Genomic DNA, 22,823 nt, shown 5'->3' on the forward strand with positions numbered 1-22,823 from the left:
CTTTCTTTGCTCATGCTGACAAACTTAATAATTGTACAGCAGAAGAGATGGTGCAGCGGAAAAAAAGAAGGATTGAAGCCTCAGGTCCAGCAAACATGGGAGGTTACAAGCCATATTCATCTCCCTTCAGTGACTGCAGGGCTGGCTCTAGCGGTTAGTTTATCCTCTCTTTTCTTCATTCCTTGTTAAATGTCATGTTCGGCATTAGCCATAGCTTTTGGTTGTCATTTGTGTGCATGTACATGCTGTACATGCTGTAGATGGTGCGGGATCATCGCATTTCATGCCAGCCAATGGTGGGGGCTCATACGGCAATCCATCACCAAACTATTGCAAGCAGAGTTCTCCCACAGGTAAATATTCAAGATATTTTTGTGTCAGCAATTTTACTGTTAGAAGCTTATCAAATCCATGATATAGAATATGTTAGTCGTTAGGGATAGGTGATAGATCTGACTCACTGGTGGTGGGTGGTTGATGTGTGTGTAATAACTGCGTTGTAGACGTGAGCTTTTGACAGTGCATGATGCAAGAGCTGTGCTGTATGCATGTTTTAGCACAACTGTAAGAAGAAACACAATTGTGTGGTATTAGCCACACCTAGTGTTACTGTAGTATTAGCCACACCTAGTGTTACTGTAGTATTAGCCACACCTAGTGTTACTGTAGTATTAGCTACACCTAGTGTTACTGTAGTATTAGCCACACCTAGTGTTACTGTAGTATTAGCTACACCTAGTGTTACTGTAGTATTAGCTACACCTAGTGTTACTGTAGTATTAGCCACACCTAGTGTTACTGTAGTATTAGCTACACCTAGTGTTACTGTAGTATTAGCTACACCTAGTGTTACTGTAGTATTAGCTACACCTAGTGTTACTGTAGTATTAGCCACACCTAGTGTTACTGTAGTATTAGCTGCACCTAGTGTTACTGTAGTATTAGCTACACCTAGTGTTACTGTAGTATTAGCTACACCTAGTGTTACTGTAGTATTAGCTACACCTAGTGTTACTGTAGTATTAGCTACACCTAGTGTTACTGTAGTATTAGCTACACCTAGTGTTACTGTAGTATTAGCCACTCCTAGTGCTACTGTAGTATTAGCTACACCTAGTGTTACTGTAGTATTACCCACACCTAATTTTTTTACAGCTTTACTGCTACAATCACTTGTTATAGTAAAAAGTCTTTTAGCAACTCTATTTGATATATTTTCAATATAGGTTATCATATCGTAGAGCAATTCATGAAATAACATCCTTGACATACTGTTGGTACTACTATGTAACGCAATTCATGTAATAACATCCTTGACATACTGTTGGTACTACTATGTAATGCAATTCATGTAATAACTTCCTTGACATACTGTTGGTACTACTATGTAATGCAATTCATGTAATAACATCCTTGACATACTGTTAGTACTACTATGTCATGCAATTCATGTAATAACTTCCTTGACATACTGTTGGTACTACTATGTAATGCAATTCATGTAATAACATCCTTGACATACTGTTGGTACTACTATGTAATGCAATTCATGTAATAACTTCCTTGACATACTGTTGGTACTACTATGTAATGCAATTCATGTAATAACTTCCTTGACATTCTGTTGGTACTACTATGTAATGCAATTCATGTAATAACATCCTTGACATACTGTTGGTACTACTATGTAATGCAATTCATGTAATAACATCCTTGACATACTGTTGGTACTACTATGTAATGCAATTCATGTAATAACTTCCTTGACATACTGTTGGTACTACTATGTAATGCAATTCATGTAATAACTTCCTTGACATACTGTTGGTACTACTATGTAATGCAATTCATGTAATAACTTCCTTGACATACTGTTGGTACTACTATGTAATGCAATTCATGTAATAACTTCCTTGACATTCTGTTGGTACTACTATGTAATGCAATTCATGTAATAACTTCCTTGACATACTGTTGGTACTACTATGTAATGCAATTCATGTAATAACTTCCTTGACATACTGTTGGTACTACTATGTAATGCAATTCATGTAATAACTTCCTTGACATACTATTGGGACTACTATGTAATGCAATTCATGTAATAACATCCTTGACATACTGTTGGGACTACTATGTCATGCAATTCATGTAATAACTTCCTTGACATACTGTTGGTACTACTATGTAATGCAATTCATGTAATAACTTCCTTGACATACTGTTGGTACTACTATGTAATGCAATTCATGTAATAACATCCTTGACATACTGTTGGTACTACTATGTAATGCAATTCATGTAATAACATCCTTGACATACTGTTGGTACTACTATGTAATGCAATTCATGTAATAACTTCCTTGACATACTGTTGGTACTACTATGTAATGCAATTCATGTAATAACTTCCTTGACATACTGTTGGTACTACTATGTAATGCAATTCATGTAATAACTTCCTTGACATACTGTTGGTACTACTATGTAATGCAATTCATGTAATAACTTCCTTGACATTCTGTTGGTACTACTATGTAATGCAATTCATGTAATAACTTCCTTGACATACTGTTGGTACTACTATGTAATGCAATTCATGTAATAACTTCCTTGACATACTGTTGGTACTACTATGTAATGCAATTCATGTAATAACTTCCTTGACATACTATTGGGACTACTATGTAATGCAATTCATGTAATAACATCCTTGACATACTGTTGGGACTACTATGTCATGCAATTCATGTAATAACTTCCTTGACATACTGTTGGTACTACTATGTAATGCAATTCATGTAATAACTTCCTTGACATACTATTGGGACTACTATGTAATGCAATTCATGTAATAACATCCTTGACATACTGTTGGGACTACTATGTCATGCAATTCATGTAATAACTTCCTTGACATACTGTTGGTACTACTATGTAATGCAATTCATGTAATAACATCCTTGACATACTGTTGGTACTACTATGTAATGCAATTCATGTAATAACTTCCTTGACATACTGTTGGTACTACTATGTAATGCAATTCATGTAATAACATCCTTGACATACTGTTGGTACTACTATGTAATGCAATTCATGTAATAACATCCTTGACATACTGTTGGTACTACTATGTAATGCAATTCATGTAATAACTTCCTTGACATACTGTTGGTACTACTATGTAATGCAATTCATGTAATAACATCCTTGACATACTGTTGGTACTACTATGTAATGCAATTCATGTAATAACTTCCTTGACATACTGTTGGGACTACTATGTAATGCAATTCATGTAATAACTTCCTTGACATAATGTTGGTACTACTATGTAATGCAATTCATGTAATAACATCCTTGACATACTGTTGGTACTACTATGTAATGCAATTCATGTAATAACTTCCTTGACATACTGTTGGTACTACTATGTAATGCAATTCATGTAATAACTTCCTTGACATACTGTTGGTACTACTATGTAATGCAATTCATGTAATAACTTCCTTGACATACTGTTGGGACTACTATGTAATGCAATTCATGTAATAACATCCTTGACATACTGTTGGGACTACTATGTCATGCAATTCATGTAATAACTTCCTTGACATACTGTTGGTACTACTATGTAATGCAATTCATGTAATAACATCCTTGACATACTTTTGGTACTACTATGTAATGCAATTCATGTAATAACTTCCTTGACATACTGTTGGTACTACTATGTAATGCAATTCATGTAATAACTTCCTTGACATACTGTTGGTACTACTATGTAATGCAATTCATGTAATAACATCCTTGACATACTGTTGGGACTACTATGTAATGCAATTCATGTAATAACTTCCTTGACATACTGTTGGTACTACTATGTAATGCAATTCATGTAATAACTTCCTTGACATACTGTTGGGACTACTATGTAATGCAATTCATGTAATAACATCCTTGACATACTGTTGGGACTACTATGTCATGCAATTCATGTAATAACTTCCTTGACATACTGTTGGGACTACTATGTAATGCAATTCATGTAATAACATCCTTGACATACTGTTGGGACTACTATGTCATGCAATTCATGTAATAACTTCCTTGACATACTGTTGGTACTACTATGTAATGCAATTCATGTAATAACATCCTTGACATACTTTTGGTACTACTATGTAATGCAATTCATGTAATAACTTCCTTGACATACTGTTGGTACTACTATGTAATGCAATTCATGTAATAACATCCTTGACATACTGTTGGTACTACTATGTAATGCAATTCATGTAATAACATCCTTGACATACTGTTGGGACTACTATGTAATGCAATTCATGTAATAACTTCCTTGACATACTGTTGGGACTACTATGTAATAGAAAAGGCCTGTAGCGAGTCTTTCTGTAGCGAGTCTTTCTGTAGCGAGTCTTTCTGTAGCGAGTCTTTCTGTAGCGAGTCTTTCTGTAGCGAGTCTTTCTGTAGCGAGTCTTTCTGTAGCGAGTCTTTCTGTAGCGAGTCTTTCTGTAGCGAGTCTTTCTGTAGCGAGTCTTTCTGTAGCGAGTCTTTCTGTAGCGAGTCTTTCTTTTAAAAAATAGTTTGGTAAAAGCAGATAAATGTTACCTTATAAAATATAACAGGCCTTTTCTATTCAATCATTCATTTATTGTTAGCTAGCTTATAAGTTTCTGTTGTCTTTGACATGTTTTAAGCTGAGATATTTTCATGTTTATAGCTTTTGTTTTTCAAACCAACTGAAGGAATATTTACCGTTGTTCTTATTCACTATTCTTTCAAGAATAATGATAGAAAAACTGACAGGCTAATAATAACCATTCGTATTACGTATTACATACATGTATGCGTTTGCTAGTCTTTCCATTAGCTCAGTAAGTTTGACGGAAGTATTTTATATAAGATCATTGCGTCGTTGCAAGCTTGCATTTGCTTATGTCAATCGTATTACCGCCCTACGTGGCCATGGTATTTACCATATTTCCCCGCACATAAGCTGATTCTAGAACATAAAAAGTTACCAAACTTATGGTTCTGGCTTATACGCGCTAGACTCTGATTGAAAGCAAACGAATTGTGATTACGCCAACTTAATTTCAACAACTCCAACCATGCTAAGCATGCGGTTATTGGCCTTTTATTTACAGTCTGTTTTATACAGTAACCATTGCTGAACAAATAATATTTTATCTATAAAAAGTGGTACTACCTGTTCGTCATCTGTCTGTATCCAGTGGTCAAGGTTAGGGTAAAAGATAATTTTTAACGATACTCCAACTCGTGACATTGAGGTTGGTAGACCGATGCTGTAACACCTGCACCAATATATCACCTCTGAGTATTTATGAACAATTGTGCAAATACCTTATTCTGTGTTTTTTCAACACATCTGACGATCCTTCACGATCAACTAGAATGTCATGGAAGTTGTATCTATAATAGGTATAACGCTTTACGCATGTCGTTTTTCTCTCACAAATGCGGCGAGATAAGTTACCATTCAAATCTAACTTGAGAACTCGCCTGACTTGATGTATACGTTATATGAAATTTTTACAGAGCAAAGCATTTACATGAAGCAAAAATTTCACATAAATTCTACATTATTTGGCATTTACGTTATAGAAGGTATACGTTATAGGAGCATCTACTGTACAGTTATAAAGATTTTACTGAAGAAATGTTTGATTTTACTCATAAAAAGAAACGAATGACTCACACTGCTTCGTTAATAATGCACTATCATTGAATCCAAAGCACTATTATTGAATCCAAAGTACTATCATTGAATCCAAAGTACTATCATTGAATCCAAAGCACTATCATTGAATCCAAAGTACTATCATTGAATCCAAAGCACTATCGTTGAATCCAAAGCACTATCGTTGAATCCAAAGCACTATCATTGAATCCAAAGCACTATCATTGAATCCAAAGCACTATCATTGAATCCAAAGCACTTTCATTGAATCCAAAGCACTATCATTGAATCCAAAGCACTATCATTGAATCCAAAGCACTATCATTGAATCCAAAGCACTATCATTGAATCCAAAGCACTATCATTGAATCCAAAGCACTATCATTGAATCCAAAGCACTATCATTGAATCCAAAGCACTATCATTGAATCCAAAGCACTATCATTGAATCCAAAGCACTATCATTGAATCCAAAGCACTATCATTGAATCCAAAGCACTATCATTGAATCCAAAGCACTATCATTGAATCCAAAGCACTATCGTTGAATCCAAAGCACTATCGTTGAATCCAAAGCACTATCATTGAATCCAAAGCACTATCATTGAATCCAAAGCACTATTATTGAATCCAAAGTACTATCATTGAATCCAAAGTACTATCATTGAATCCAAAGCACTATCATTGAATCCAAAGTACTATCATTGAATCCAAAGCACTATCGTTGAATCCAAAGCACTATCGTTGAATCCAAAGCACTATCATTGAATCCAAAGCACTATCATTGAATCCAAAGCACTATCATTGAATCCAAAGCACTTTCATTGAATCCAAAGCACTATCATTGAATCCAAAGCACTATCATTGAATCCAAAGCACTATCATTGAATCCAAAGCACTATCATTGAATCCAAAGCACTATCATTGAATCCAAAGCACTATCATTGAATCCAAAGCACTATCATTGAATCTTTCGCTACCAAATAAATGTTTTTACCAAGACAATTAAATATTTGTTACAACAAAATATTTGACATTGGCGCATATAAGCTGTCATAAAATTTAACCAAATTTATTAGCGTGAAATTTTACATCTGATGCCATAAAAAGACCACAAATGTGTTGCAGAATCATTTCGGACACTTTTTGTCCTCTTCATACTACCATGGTTGAAAAGTTAAGCATGTTTCGAGTCAGACCAGATACCATTATTACTATAGCTTACGGCATTATTATTACTGTTGAAAATAAATATTCATTGCTATTACTACTATTGACTAATAGATTATTATCAGAAGTCCGTTGAACTACGATTTGAGAAATTTAAGTGGTGGTCACACGAGAGCCGAAACGAACTAAACGACGCAAAATGACGTCGGTGTCAGTTGTAAACTGTTTGGCCGAAGACATTTCTGGCCGAAATGAACCATTTCGGTCCTGCTCGATATTTCGTTGCCGAACCCCTGCTCTTATTGGCTGGTTAAAATTCTAGCGAGCACGCATCACATTTTTCCTTACGTTTGTGAGCAAAATTAAAAAAGAAATGGGACAATCTTTTTATTTCGTTAATTAAACAACATGAAGCAATTTACGACAAGGCTCACCCGGACTACATCAAAAAAGATGGCGTCATTTACAATATTTGGTCCTTCATTTCGAAGGAAATGAGAGCACAAAACTATATGGAATTCGTTGGTAAATAAGCAAAATAATTTAAAGACGTCATCCATTGCCATTTTAATGATATATTGTAAAAGGATTTTGCCGGGTTTACTCAGGCACAATGTAGCTTGTGACTGTGTTGCATAAATGTAAGATGTTGCACTTGAGTGTTGCATAAATGTAAGATGTTGCACTTGAGTGTTGCATAAATGTAAGATGTTGCACTTGAGTGTTGCATTAATGTAAGATAATGAGTCTGGTTTTCTTTTGTGTATAATAGAAGTAGATATGTAGAAGTAATGTGTCATACTCATCTTGATGAAGAATCGTTGACTGATTTATTTATGTAAGACCACAGTACTATGATAAATACTGTTTTGGTTTGTTATGTACTCAGCATAGAAAAACATTCATGTTAACAAAAAATATAATTTTGTTGATGGAAAGGGTTGGCAAAATCTTTGTATCGAGTGATTTTGTTTTGAGCAGCTGAACGATCTTCTGATAATTCTGCTGCGTAATTATAATTAATAATTGTTCCTCAAAGTTTTTTGTTTACAATAGAAATATTTAGCTCAAATACATAAAAACTTCCAATGAAACAGTGTCATGTCTTCATGCGTATGGTATCTAGGAAGTGAAGTGACTTCGGATGCCGTGTGACATGTGGCTTAGCCGAACCGAAACAACCTCCGAACTAAACCTAAGTCGGTTTGGCCATCGTGTGACCACGGCTTTACGTAGCTGTAAGGTGTCTGATCATCGCAAAGAAGAACTAGCTCTAAAGCAGTGTTTTTGTGCGAGACTCGCTCAGCACGAGATGCACATGCCTTCCATTTGCCCAATGCAAACAGGTTTCCTTTCGATTAAGGGGAGACATAATAGACTAGTTATACAGCTACTTACCAGCCAGAAACGTTTTGAACTAAACCTTGTGCTTCAATAGGTACGTACGACGTGTTATGATTTATAGGGTCGGATTACATGTGGAGACATACTGTGTTCTTTGCTTAACAAAAGCACATCTTATATTATGAAACAATATATCAACCTAATGTTAACAAAGGCATATCTTATATATTGAATTTGTTTTATTGTTATGTATAATTAGCTGCACTGTTGATTAATCAATTCTCACAGGCTTTTGGGCTGTAAAACGAATTCAATGAGTTGCTATTTTTTCTCATGGCAATACTTGATTCGACATACGACAGTTTTCAAATATGCACTCAAAACGAAGGGGATTTTTATGGACAGGTTCCACTGTATATGAAAGCTTTTGAAGCATAAAGCATATATGTAGTTTATAACACTTAGCGCCCTGTGTGATGCATATCTCATAGGCTTATTGCAATTCAAACAAAAAGTTTGTTTTGAGAAAGTTGTAACCAGTTCAATATATCTAGCTAGCTTAAAGCTATAGCCCGGAGTGTGTCGATTTAGTTATTCATCTATAAGGAGATAGGGGCGGGTGCATCTGTAGGTGGATAGAATTATTGAGTGAGATGTATATAATTATATACAAGACTCCTGTGATGCTGGTTTAAAAATTAAACATTCCCTATATTATCCATATACCTTCATTGTTGTTGTTAAGGAGTGAAGCACGTCGGTACATCAATAGAAAATGTATGGAGTTCTTTGTAGTTTTGGTGCTAAGAAACGGCTCACGCATTGTCTACCTTCATGGCATGATTCAAAAGTTATCCAGTGTATTGTTCGAGGTAATCTAGCTTAGTACAGCTATTCTGGGGGAATTCCCTCCTGTCAAGGGAATTTCCCTCGCATCTTCATGCCTCATGACTAGTTCATTTGTGTATCGAAGACCTGACTGTACTAACAGCATAGTAGCCAGTTCTCTTAGTCTACACTCTAGCAGTTGTCTATTTCAATACCTGGTAAGTGCCTTTGCAGCTTTCATTTTGCCAAATATTACATTTTTTTTAAAAAGTTAGTCTGCCGGATAATGGTAAAAGTTTGACGTTTTTGGTTTATTCTTTTTTACTGAAATATTTACATTTTGAATAAACGACTAGTGATAATTTTTATCTGCAGCAGCCCACACCTCCGACGAGATGCCTATGGATCTGAGTAAATCAAATGTCCTTCCTTCTACTATCGATGAGGTCGCAGCTGATAGCGTTAAGGTGAAAGTGGAAAAGGAAGAAGCGAAAGGCGATGCTAAAGAAAGCATTAAGGAAGAAGTGACGAGTGACACGAGCAGAAGATCTGATGATGAGTCAGATGTAGACGATGTCGAGGCCGATGGTACAATGTATTTAAGGAAGTCACCAGTCATCGTCACACCTGTGCCTCATGCCAAGGTTAATATCTGTTTTATCCGATCTTCAGATTTTTGTAGACATTTCGGAGATTAGCAGTCTTTGTACATGAAAAAAAGAAATGGAAAGAAGCGCAATTCAGGTATTCACTCACATGGCCTTCTGCATAGCTGCATTCTACCTTTCTTTCTTCAAGTATAAGGGATCCACTGCTTGCATTGATCTTGTTGTATGGTGTGACTTGAGATTATATTTCCATTGGATCCTTTTTTCAGCAAGCATAGGCTAGACATAGAGCAAACAATTCAGTCGACTCCTTCGAGGAGTAGATGCAAATGAATATTATATAAATGACAAGGAAAGTATAATAGTTTAGGTAAACGAGTTAACGCTATGACAAATATCGTGGTTATCTGTCTATGTTTATATCTATGGTTATCTGTCTATGTTTATATCTATGGTTTTCTGTCTATGTTTATATCTATGGTTATCTGTCTATGTTTATATCTATGGTTATCTGTCTATGTTTATATCTATGGTTATCTGTCTATGTTTATATCTATGGTTTTCTGTCTATGTTTATATCTATGGTTATCTGTCTATGTTTATATCTATGGTTGTCTGTCTATGTTTAGGTATAATTGAAATACATAAAATTGCTGGAAGGATAAATGTATTTAAGACTTCATTTTTGTTGCGCAGTTATCTGGCAGCCATAAGTGTGTAAAAACAATGGCTGAATCATCAGATGAACCCCTCAAAGCCGCCAAGAATAAACCAGTTGCAGCCACAAGGCTTTCCGTAGTCCCGAAGGAGACAAATACCAAAGGTTGAGTATTGTTTAGAGTAAATGTTGATCAAAAAGCCTTATATGCTTTGTGTGGGTCTGGTGAATGTTGAGAGGCACTTGTGTTCTCACTAATTCCACTCTGAATTACCCGTACTCATGATATGCGTGCGTATGTGAGCGTGACTGCTACGCATCACTTCACAATCATGCTATTGCGGAACTACTAATCATATTTATGGGGTGAATGGGAGTTTCCCTTTTCCCCTTGTCTCTAGATATATAGTCAACAAACTGCAGTTGTTGTCCAGTTTGCTTTAGCTCTTAGGCGAAGCTGTATTTTCACTGAACGCTTATAGCTGTTCGTAATGGTGTATTCAACAGTGTCAGCAGAAGGTAGGTATGTGTAATGGCTAATATGGGGTTATTGAATTTAGTTATTTTCTATGGTCATTTGGTATGATTTAATTACATGAATCAGTAGACAGACATTTGGCTGCAATTTGTATTGTCATGGTACAGCTTGCTATATACATGTACAGCCTGCTATATACATGTACAGCCTGCTATATACATGTACAGCCTGCTATATACATGTACAGCCTGCTATATACATGTACAGCCTGCTATATACATGTACAGCCTGCTATATACATGTACAGCCTGCTATATACATGTACAGCCTGCTATATACATGTACAGCCTGCTATATACATGTACAGCCTGCTATATACATGTACAGCCTGCTATATACATGTACAGCCTGCTATATACATGTACAGCCTGCTATATACATGTACAGCCTGCTATCTACAGCCTGCTATATACAGCATCCTATATACAGCCTCCTATATACAGCCTGCTATATACAGCATCCTATATACAGCCTCCTATATACAGCATCATATATACAGCCTGCTATATACAGCCTGCTACATACAGCCTGCTATATACAGCCTCCTATATACAGCCTCCTATATACAGCCTCCTATATACAGCCTCCTATATACAGCCTCCTATATACAGCATCCTATATACAGCCTGCTATATACAGCCTCCTATATACAGCCTCCTATATACAGCCTCCTATATACAGCCTCCTATATACAGCCTGCTATATTGCTTGTCTTTATTGTTGCTTAGCACTAGCAAGGACTGATAGCCTTGTAACAGTCGTAACTTGAAAGTCAATCTCGTTGTAAAGGAAGCTGAAGGAAGCTTACTTTGCTGATTTTACTCATAGTAGTTTCACCGCTTACTATCACCTAATGTCTACTCGCCGTCTGGCTGTCGTAGAGAGAAGAATGGAGAGTCACATCGAAGCTTGTGAAGACTTTGTTGTGGAGAGTTTGATGAACTACGCTGTCAGTGGAGATCACCTCTATTTTATCGCTCAGTTCCGTTACTTCCTCGGGGTCAAGGATGAGCACGGAGACAAGTGAGTCTGACATGTGTACAATTAGCTGTGATAAACGCATGCATACTCAAGTATATGTTGCTGGAGAACCTTGAAATGTATTTAATAAGATGGTGAAATTACTACAGCACTAGTAATTGTTGTTTGTTACAGCTCTCTGCACTTGGCTGTCATTAACTGCCAGATTAAGGCTCTCACGGACATATTGAGCATCTGCTCAGCTACGAAGACAACAGTTGCAGTCAATCAACTTAATGACAGGCAGCAGGTATGGCTTTTCCTGTTATAACTTACCTCCAACTGTCGTAGATCTCTAAATAAATATGCCGTGAGAAGCTGAGAAATATCTCCACCGGTTGATATATGATGCTTGCATTTAACCTATTTATGATCTTATAGCCTGCATTGCAATTTGTTGGAGCTTTCAGTTTTATTTCATTGTTTTAAATATTAGGCGTAATTGTATTTTTGACAATGTTTTAACTATATTTAAAAATGTTGCGTAAAAGCTCATTGCACTCATTGATATGTTTGCTACAGTTTGCAGCCAAAACTGGCTTTTTATGTGCAATAGAAGAGGAATTACGAGCGTTGATCCATTGTAAGCTGAGTTAAGATGGGTGAGTGGCAGCAGCGGTAAAAAATAAAGAAGATAATGCTTTCATATAATTAAAGTAAATAATCGTAGAAAATCATGTGCTTTAATGTTTTCGAATCAAGTTTTTTCAAATGTACGAAGCTGTTTACTAGTCATTTGGGAGGAAAACCTGAAATCGCTGAGAATGAAGTTGCTGGCGCAATACTACAAATAAACAAAATGTATGAATAAGTAATAATATTTAGTATGTAGTTATATAATTACATAATATATAGTTGCATAACATATAGTTATATAATTCTACAATATATAGTTATATAATATAATTCTATAATATATAGTTATAGAATATATAGTTATATATTATATAGATATATAATATACAGTTACATAATATACAGTTATATAGTTCTATATTATACAGTGATATACAGTTATATAATATATAATTCTATATTATACAGTTATATAATATACAGTTATATAATATATAATTCTATATTATACAGCTATATAATATACAGTTATATAATATATAATTCTATATTATACAGCTATATAATATACAGTTATATAATATATAATTCTATATTATGCAGCTATATAATATACAGTTATATAATATACAGTTATACAATATATAGGCTAACAGTCGGTTTCTATCGTTATCTTTACTTGTGCAATGTTCTTGACTATAACTTTATTTAATTAGCTTTTTACAGTTTTAGGTAATAACTGATTAGTTATTAAACGCCATATATAGTTACCGCAAGTGTGTATACCATCAAGTATTTGGAGCCTGAAATGACTTCAATGAAATACATATTAATGTATATATTAACATATATAATGTATTCTCATAAGAACATCTGCTCCAACATATGACGGTTTTGGCAAGTGAACAAATTTCAAAACAGTTTAGCTTCATGTGTTTTATTGTGTTGCCTCGCACAATATACATGTATGTGTTGTCCTTTTTTGAAAATTACTGCCTTTACATTTCTATCTGGCAGAATAACTAAATATGCATAGGCTGCTCATATGTATACAGTTACCTTCATTTGGCTGTATTGTAAAGCAACCATCTCTTTGTTTAATTAGGGAAAATTACCAGCGTGGAGTAATTTCCCCTTAAATTCACTACTTTTTTTGACCTGTACTCATTGTTTCTTGCAGACGCCAATTCTAGTGGCGGCTATTCTCAAATGCCCTGACATGGTCGATGTATTGCTGAAGAATGAAGCTGACCCTACTATTACTGACAGCACTGGCAGTAACTGTTTCCACGTGGCAGCGCAAAACAAGGACCATAAGATCATGCAGTTGCTGTGCCGCTGGATTGTAGGCAAGAGCTTGAGAAGGGAAGCTTTGAATGACTTGGACTACTCTGGTATGCTCTTGCTTTAATTAGACACCTTACAATCACTAGTCTTACACGCTACCAACTTTTGAGCTTCAATGTCGGGATTTTGATCGTAGGAATGAGGAGGACATATTTGTATTAGCCTGTTGCGCTTGTAGCTACAGCGGGGCGCATATTTTATATGGCGACTGACACTATTAAAATGCATCCAATGTCAAAACATGCGAGAAATTTTTTTTTCAAGTTTGGAGTTATTTTCTAAAATAGTGTTTTAGAAATATTTTAAAATTATTAAAATATTTTAAAACATGTGCATGGAGAACAGAGCTGAGTAGGGATGCTGTAAGGATGTCACCAATGAAGATGAAGAAAATCCAATTTTGCGCAATAATAATAATAATGGAAAATATGACAAAAATTCATAGTATGTAAGACTAGTGAGTCACGCTATGAATTTTTCATCTTCGTAGCACGTAAATGGTTTCAAACGTTTCAAGAGGGTGTATTTTTGGAAACAACGCACCACTGCATATCATGTAAACATCAATATTTGTATTATTGCACAAATCTATGTGATCGAAGGTTGGATTTTCATCACCTTCATTGGGGCCATTCTTACAGCATCCCTATGCAGCTCGGTTTTTAACGCACATGCTTTAAAATCTATATATATATATATATAAATGTGAAAGTATTTCTGTCCTTTCTGCTATAGATCTTAAAATCTTAGATTATAGAATCCATACCGAAGATTTGATCCCTGTCCTACTGTTTACCAGTCCAACACCATACCCATTAGGCCAGCGAGATTGAGTTGGTAGTATGCTGATATAAGTCATTATATCAGAGCAAATACCCAGCGGCTTTGCGTACGATGTGGATCATAGCATAACATCACAAGAATCTGTTGGCTCACATTATTAAACGTACTCAAATTTTCTATTGGCTATGTGCCAGGCTAATAGCAAGCAACTCTCACTACTTTTCATTGTTTATAAGACAAAACACAGTTCTCATGATATGTAGTTTGAAAGTTAGAATGGCAAATGTTGTTATATGTTAAATACAAATCAATTTTCTGTCCAAAAAGGTTTCTATTACCAGGGCAACGCCGGGTAGCACAGCTAGTAGTTTAACAATTTTAAAATATTTTTAATACACCATTTTTGAAAATAACTCCGAATTTGAAAGAAAATTTTCTCGCATGTTTTGACATTTGACCTTGGACACATTTTAATAGTGTCAGTCGCCATATAAAATATGCGCCTCCGCTGTAGCTAAAAGCGCAACAGACTAAATAAAAAACATGGAGTTGTGCGACAATTTCTTCTCAGCGTGTAAACTCGTCATCAACGAACAATTGGGAGTTGTGCGACCACTTCTGCGTATCATATAAATATGTCCTCCTCATTCCTACGATCAAAGTCACGGCATTAAAGCTCAAAAATTTGTAGCGTGTAACACTATTGTTTATCCCTGTCTCCTCACTTCTCTCTGTCTATTTCAACACTTGAACGACTAGTTTATGTGACTCATTTGCCGTCTACGTTGGCAAACAGATATAATGTTGGAAGCAGTATAAATAGATGAGCTGTAAGTCTGATATCAATAACAGGCTAAAATTGGACCTTTTTATCTTTATCTGAGACTGATTTATAGCTATTCATTCTTGCCATTCCAAAATAGGAAGCAGTAATGCGTATTTAAAGTTAAAAATTCAGGGTGAATGAAATAATATGATGCAATAATCTATTACTGCGCATCATATGGCACTTTTAATTGTTGGTCTGCTAGTCATCATTTTCTCTCTCCCTTTCAGGACAAAGCGCACTACACAAAGCTGTCCACAGCGATAGCATAGATTGCATACAGGAACTCATCAGGGCTGGCGCTGATGTGAACCAAGGCGACGGTACAAGCGGTAAAACCGCTCTTCATTACACTGTGGAGTCGTCCAACATTGTCAACATGACTGCACTTCTCGTTTGTGTATGTATCTATTGACAAGCTATTCTAATCGGTTGTCACAGCTTAGTAAGTCTCCGTCAAAGAAAAACTGACCCATGCTTTTTATGCTGACAACATCACTGACAATATGACTGGCTACATGACTGACAACATCACTGACAATATGTCTGGCTACATGTCTGGCTACATGACTGGCTACATGACTGACAACATCACTGACAATATGTCTGGCTACATGTCTGGCTACATGACTGGCTACATGACTGACAACATCATTCACAATATGTCTGGCTACATGTCTGGCTACATGACTGACAACATCACTGACAATATGACTGGCTACATGACTGGCAACATGACTGGCTACATGACCGGCTACATGACTGGCTACATGACTGGCAATATGTATGTATATACTAACCCTCATACGGTTTCCTCTTACTTGCTATTTAAAGCTTTTCTTGTCCTACAACTTGTAAAGTATTAATTTGCTTCATTACTGTATTAAGAGCAATAACTAGAGATATATTTGCTTATAGTTGGCCAGGGGATAATTAATTTCCCCTTCTTAGAAAAGTATGCTGATAAAAGTGATAGATGAAATCTGATTAAGCCATGCTAGCGCACTGCAGGAGAGGGCTTTGAATATTCCTTTGACAAGAGCGGTTTAGCTTTTTGCATGGCTGCTCTTGAAAAGTCCTCGAAATACCCAAACCAGTATTTTACGAGAAAATGATATCTAATTTCTTATATGTTTTGCGAACCATCTGAGTTCTGTTGGATTCTTTAACACCTTTCTGAGATTTTATTGAATATCTGTTATTGTGTAATATTGGTTACAGCCCAGTATTGATGTTAACATCGCAGCTTATGATGGGAATACGCCGTTACACCTGGCTGTGTCTGGCAACAGGTTTAATATCACCAAGTTGTTGATCCAATTCGGAGCAGATCCAGATATTCGAAATCGGGAGCTTTTTAGCATTTTTGATGATGAAGAGATCCATGGCTTGGATGCATACGAGTTGTGTCATGGCAACGAGCAGGTTGGTCCGACAAGTCTCTGCCCTTAACTTTGATTGCATTGCTTTTAGTTTTCTGGTGTGATTGCAGCTCTGCTCCATGGAAAACCTAGTTTTGAGGAGCTCTATTTGAGAATTATGATAACATATGAGTTTGGTCGGCGAGTACCATTTGTACGACTCCCCATTTTTTTGCATGAAAATTGCATGAAAAATATCAGTTTTTTATACTTTGTATTATTCTTTGGGCCAAACTTTCATACATGAGCCACTGATGAGCATGCGTGTTCTTTAGACTGAGTACTCTTTAGACTGAGTACTTTTTAGACTGAGTGTTCTTTAGACTGAGTACTCTTTAGACTGAGTGTTCTTTAGACTAAGTGTTCTTTAGACTGAGTACTCTTTAGACTGAGTGTTCTTTAGACTGAGTGTTCTTTAGACTGAGTTTTTTTAGACTGAGTGTTCTTTAGACTGAGTGTTACTTGGACTGAGTGTTCTTTAGACTGAGTGTTATTTGGACTGAGTGTTCTTTAGACTGAGTGTTCTTTAGGCTGAGTGTTCTTTAGACTGAGTACTCTTTAGACTGAGTACTCTTTAGACTGAGTACTCTTTAGACTGAGTGTTATTTGGACTGAGTGTTCTTTAGACTGAGTGTTCTTTAGGCTGAGTGTTCTTTAGACTGAGTACTCTTTAGACTGAATACTCTTTAGACTGAGTGTTCTTTAGACTGAGTGTTATTTGGACTGAGTGTTCTTTAGACTGAGTGTTCTTTAGACTGAGTGTTCTTTAGACTGAGTGTTCTTTAGACTGAGTGTTCTTTAGACTGAGTTTTCTTTAGACTGAGTGTTATTTGGACTGAGTGTTCTTTAGACTGAGTGTTATTTGGACTGAGTGTTCTTTAGACTGAGTGTTCTTTAGGCTGAGTGTTCTTTAGACTGAGTACTCTTTAGACTGAGTACTCTTTAGACTGAGTACTCTTTAGACTGAGTGTTATTTGGACTGAGTGTTCTTTAGACTGAGTACTCTTTAGACTGAGTGTTCTTTAGACTGAGTACTCTTTAGACTGAGTGTTCTTTAGACTGAGTACTCTTTAGACTGAGTGTTCTTTAGACTGAGTACTCTTTAGACTGAGTACTCTTTAGACTGAGTACTCTTTAGACTGAGTACTCTTTAGACTGAGTACTCTTTAGACTGAGTGTTCTTTAGACTGAGTACTCTTTAGACTGAGTGTTCTTTAGACTGAGTACTCTTTAGACTGAGTGTTCTTTAGACTGAGTACTCTTTAGACTGAGTGTTCTTTAGACTGAGTACTCTTTAGACTGAGTACTCTTTAGACTGAGTACTCTTTAGGCTCTGGGCTAATAAATAGTTAGGTTGCTAGTTTCATGATTCATGAAAATGTGTGCAGCCGTAAGTTTGACATTGGGAACTTTATGGCTAATGTTTCTTAAGTATTCCGACAAATTACTATAAATATTTTAATTTAATGAGATATTGGGTTGCACTTCCAACTTCAAGTATGCTCTCTATGCTAGACGCAAGTTTAAGATTTTTGAAGTTTCATGCCTCTAGCAGTGAGAATAACATCAAGTGTTGAAAAAGTAAAAAGGAATAACCTTTAGTTATGTTTGTGCCGAGTTACTCAACTTTATTCGTGTAAAAATATTGCAATTGAGTTTTTACTGAAGTTAAGTGTATACCATTGTCAATAACTTGAAACAGTTGCATTTGCATGTGAATAAAATGGTCCATTGAAAAGAGATTTTCAACTGTGAGTTGATAGCAAGAACTGTCCTGTAAACTAAAGAGGAGCAGGGCACACCACTTTTCTTTATTTAAATGGATTCTTGTGAGAGTTATCCGGAAGACGAGTCTCATGAAACACTCTTAAAAATATTTTTCTTTTATGAGACGATCAACAGTGCCCTTCAATTTGGCTCACTTCTGAATGGTTTAAATGATGACCTTATTATTGTGGATCTGTGACAAACAGATGTGAGCAACAAGGCGCAGCACTTCGCCCTCATCTGATAGCTCACTCAGAGCTTTCTAAATAGATTTTTTTTCACCTGGTTCTCTCAGTGTGCGCTCCAAGCTGTCCATGTAACAATGTCAATGTATATGCAGGTTTATGACAATTGTACTTGGTGTTAACCATCATTAGCTCTCGTGCGCTTTTTACAGAACTTGCAACTCGCGCTGTTTGCGAAGAAATGCCTAATAGGGTTCAGCTAATATGCTCTACATGTATATGCTAATAGGGTTCAGCTAATATGATCTACATGTATATGCTAATAGGGTTCAGCTAATATGCCCTACATGTATATGCTAATAGGGTTCAGCTAATATGCTCTACATGTATATGCTAATAGGGTTCAGCTATAATGATCTACATGTATATGCTAATAGGGTTCAGCTATAATGATCTACATGTATATGCTAATAGGGTTCAGCTAATATGCTCTACATGTATATGCTAATAGGGTTCAGCTAATATGATCTACATGTATATGCTAATAGGGTTCAGCTAATATGCCCTACATGTATATGCTAATAGGGTTCAGCTAATATGCTCTACATGTATATGCTAATAGGGTTCAGCTATAATGATCTACATGTATATGCTAATAGGGTTCAGCTAATATGCTCACTTTGATTTGAAGTGCATTTGCTCTAGTGATTTAAACAAACACTTTTCCCATGCCGCAGATGCTTGCTGTGATTGGTGCAACTCCTGCAAGAAACACAAAGCCACCAATGAGGATCTCAAATGACAGAATACAGAGTCTGCCTGAGAAGACATTTGATCGCCTCTCTACACTTCTTGATTGTGAGAGCGAGGACTGGAAACGCCTAGCTGCCTACTTTGATGTGTCTCCTCTCATTCACTACATGGAAAAGGAGGCTAACCCAACAAGAAAACTTTTCAACTATCTGGAACATGTGAGCATAATTTTTATGAGTTATGCAGCTTACTAGGAACATATGAGTGTTATTACTATGAGTTATACAGCATATTAAGAACATATGAGTGTTATTACTATTAGTTATGCAGCATACTAGGAACATATGAGTGTTATTACTATGAGTTATGCAGCATATTAGGAACATATGAGTGTTATTACTATGAGTTATACAGCATATTAGGAACATATGAGTGTTATTACTATGAGTTTTATAACATACTAGGAACATGTGAGTGTTATTACTATGAGTTATGCAGCATATTAGGAACATATGAGTGTTATTACTATGAGTTATACAGCATATTAGGAACATATGAGTGTTATTACTATGAGTTATACAGCATATTAGGAACAAATGAGTGTTATTACTATGAGTTATACAGCATATTAAGAACATATGAGTGTTATTATTATGAGTTATGCAGCATACTAGGAACATATGAGTGTTATTACTATGAGTTATGCAGCATATTAGGAACATATGAGTGTTATTACTATGAGTTATACAGCATATTAGGGACATATGAGTGTTATTACTATGAGTTTTATAACATACTAGGAACATGTGAGTGTTATTACTATGAGTTATGCAGCATATTAGGAACATATGAGTGTTATTACTATGAGTTATACAGCATATTAGGAACATATGAGTGTTATTACTATGAGTTATACAGCATATTAGGAACAAATGAGTGTTATTACTATGAGTTATGCAGCATATTAGGAACATATGAGTGTTTATTACTATGAGTTATACAGCATATTAGGAACATATGAGTGTTATTACTATGAGTTATACAGCATATTAGGAACATATGAGTGTTATTACTATGAGTTATGCAGCATACTAGGAACATATGAGTTTTATTACTATGAGTTATACAGCATATTAGGAACATATGAGTGTTATTACTATGAGTTTTATAACATACTAGGAACATGTGAGTGTTATTACTATGAGTTATACAGCATATTAGGAACATATGAGTGTTATTACTATGAGTTTTATAACATACTAGGAACATATGAGCATTTGATTTTGTCTGTGGTAGAAATTAATCTACTTTTTAGGACTTCATGAGAGCTTTGTAAGTCTTAAAAGCTTGGCAAAAGGCAGGATGATGTTTTTCGATGTATTTATCTGGCTAGTAACCTGTATTTTTACTGTTCGTAAATGTTATTGCAGATGAATAAGGCTATCAGAGATGTGAAGACAGGATTGCGTAGTATAGGTCGTCAGGACTGTGTTGAGGTTATAGATGGGCCCTCCATCATTGACCTCCCTCGCTCTCAAAACAAAAGTGGAATCTCCTTTAAAGGTTGGTTTAAACTGCATATGTAGATGAGAGTTTAAGTTGAGATAACAACACATAGAGTTTCGTAGAGAATTCCTGTACTACCTTGCCTACTCAGCCAAGTATTGTACATGTACGTCGTGTAGATATTCTCATAGACTATTCTGCACCTCATTCAAGCTTAATGGTTGACTTGCAACAAAATTCACATTGCAGTTATTTGATATGAAAAGATTCACCATGTCTTACTCTGTTGTGTTGTATGTGCAAAATATGTGGAAAGGTAATTAAAAGCTCTTAAAAGCTCAAAAACGAACAGAAAATCGCAGCCACGCGAGACCCCCGTAGTTTGGATTCTCTTTTCAAAACGGCTCAAATGTGATGTAGCTGTGAGAGATGGTTTCTGTTTACACTTTCATGCAACCTCATTCGTCGAAATATTTTCACAAATATACTTCACGCATTCAATAAAACTATGTCTATTGTTTTTACGCGTCTGTTTTATCGTCATCGTAATGCTGTCACTTTTAGCCGTGATATCTTATAACTTACCGTAAAAATTCGTTTATTTTTTAGCCTAAGCTTGAAAAAGTACATATCATTGTCTGATAATCATGACGAGCCTTTTGGTCACTTTTGATGATCGAAAAGTGCTGCAGAAATTATTTGCGAAGTATTGGGTCACATGATTAGATTACGACTTGCCGATTAGACCAAACCGAAACAAAACTGTTAAGTAGCGAGCATCTATATTTGATACGGGGTCTTCGGTAAAACCCGAAGTGTTTGTCATAAACTAGTGTTACGATAAGTTTTATATTGAGCTTTTTATTGGCCTTTCAATTCACGTAAGAACATCACGTGACAAGACAATAACCAAATTTCATGGCTACGTCATCGAAATAAAGATATTCCAATCTACAGCGGCTTTTCGTTTTGAGCTTTTAGGAGCTTGTAATCACATTTCCACATATTTGGCACCTACAACACAACAGAGTAAGAAATGGTTAATCTTTAATTGGTGGATACCAAAGACATGGTGGATACCAAATAACTGTAATGTAATTTTATTGCAAGTCAACTTTTAACTTATCAATATATTAATTCTAGCTCAATTTGCCATTATCTTTTACATAATCAATGTATTTAGGCTATGGTTTCCATTCTGTTTTAATTTGTCTCACAATATTCAGATTCAGGATTGGGCGAAGATTCATAAGACTTGAAGTCTCAATTCGCGGTTACTTCAGATGAGATGAGTTCTTGACTGGACATGATGAGGCTGGTGTCGGTGCTGTCGTTGAAAGTGCTTCAGGGAAGTCATGGATACCAATTGTTACAGCTGGTCGTTCATGAGGTCTCTGTTTATCTATTTACTACTGCTACTCGGTTCGGTGTATTTTGACTTGCCTGTAAATGGGAACGAGTGGATCTAAGTTGCACCTGCAACTCAATTATGCCTATAATATCATGTATGTTATATTATATTCCATTTTATTTGTTATTATTTTGTCCATCTTACAGATTATTTGTCAATAATTATACATGTTTTGCATAGAGACAGTGTGTCTCTATTATTTATTTCATGTTTCCGAGGTGTGGTACTAACATTGTTTAGTATTAGTTAGCTTTCTGCTGTCTTTATCCCAATTTATAATGTCAGCTTTTAATTTCTATTCACTATTTATGGAGCATTTTTATTTTACAATTCAATAAATTAATTATGTATGTA

The 22,823-nt window shown here is 35.6% G+C and overlaps 1 protein-coding gene across 1 annotated transcript in view; it reads left to right on the plus strand.

Annotated features, from left to right (window-relative positions):
- The window catches only part of LOC137403704 (nuclear factor NF-kappa-B p100 subunit-like), a 39,788-nt gene extending 16,965 nt beyond the window's left edge, over positions 1 to 22,823 (plus strand). Inside the window, exons 12-23 of the mRNA XM_068089719.1 lie at positions 40 to 153; positions 261 to 353; positions 9,446 to 9,714; positions 10,375 to 10,501; positions 11,756 to 11,897; positions 12,030 to 12,144; positions 13,651 to 13,864; positions 15,657 to 15,826; positions 16,648 to 16,851; positions 19,537 to 19,770; positions 20,983 to 21,115; positions 22,285 to 22,823. Coding sequence (XP_067945820.1) covers positions 40 to 153; positions 261 to 353; positions 9,446 to 9,714; positions 10,375 to 10,501; positions 11,756 to 11,897; positions 12,030 to 12,144; positions 13,651 to 13,864; positions 15,657 to 15,826; positions 16,648 to 16,851; positions 19,537 to 19,770; positions 20,983 to 21,115; positions 22,285 to 22,310 — 1,841 coding nt within the window. The 3' untranslated portion in view covers positions 22,311 to 22,823. The remainder of the gene's footprint in view (positions 1 to 39; positions 154 to 260; positions 354 to 9,445; positions 9,715 to 10,374; positions 10,502 to 11,755; positions 11,898 to 12,029; positions 12,145 to 13,650; positions 13,865 to 15,656; positions 15,827 to 16,647; positions 16,852 to 19,536; positions 19,771 to 20,982; positions 21,116 to 22,284) is intronic.

This window comes from Watersipora subatra, chromosome 1 (genome assembly GCF_963576615.1).
Source record: "Watersipora subatra chromosome 1, tzWatSuba1.1, whole genome shotgun sequence".
Classification (NCBI taxonomy): Eukaryota; Metazoa; Bryozoa; class Gymnolaemata; order Cheilostomatida; family Watersiporidae; genus Watersipora; species Watersipora subatra.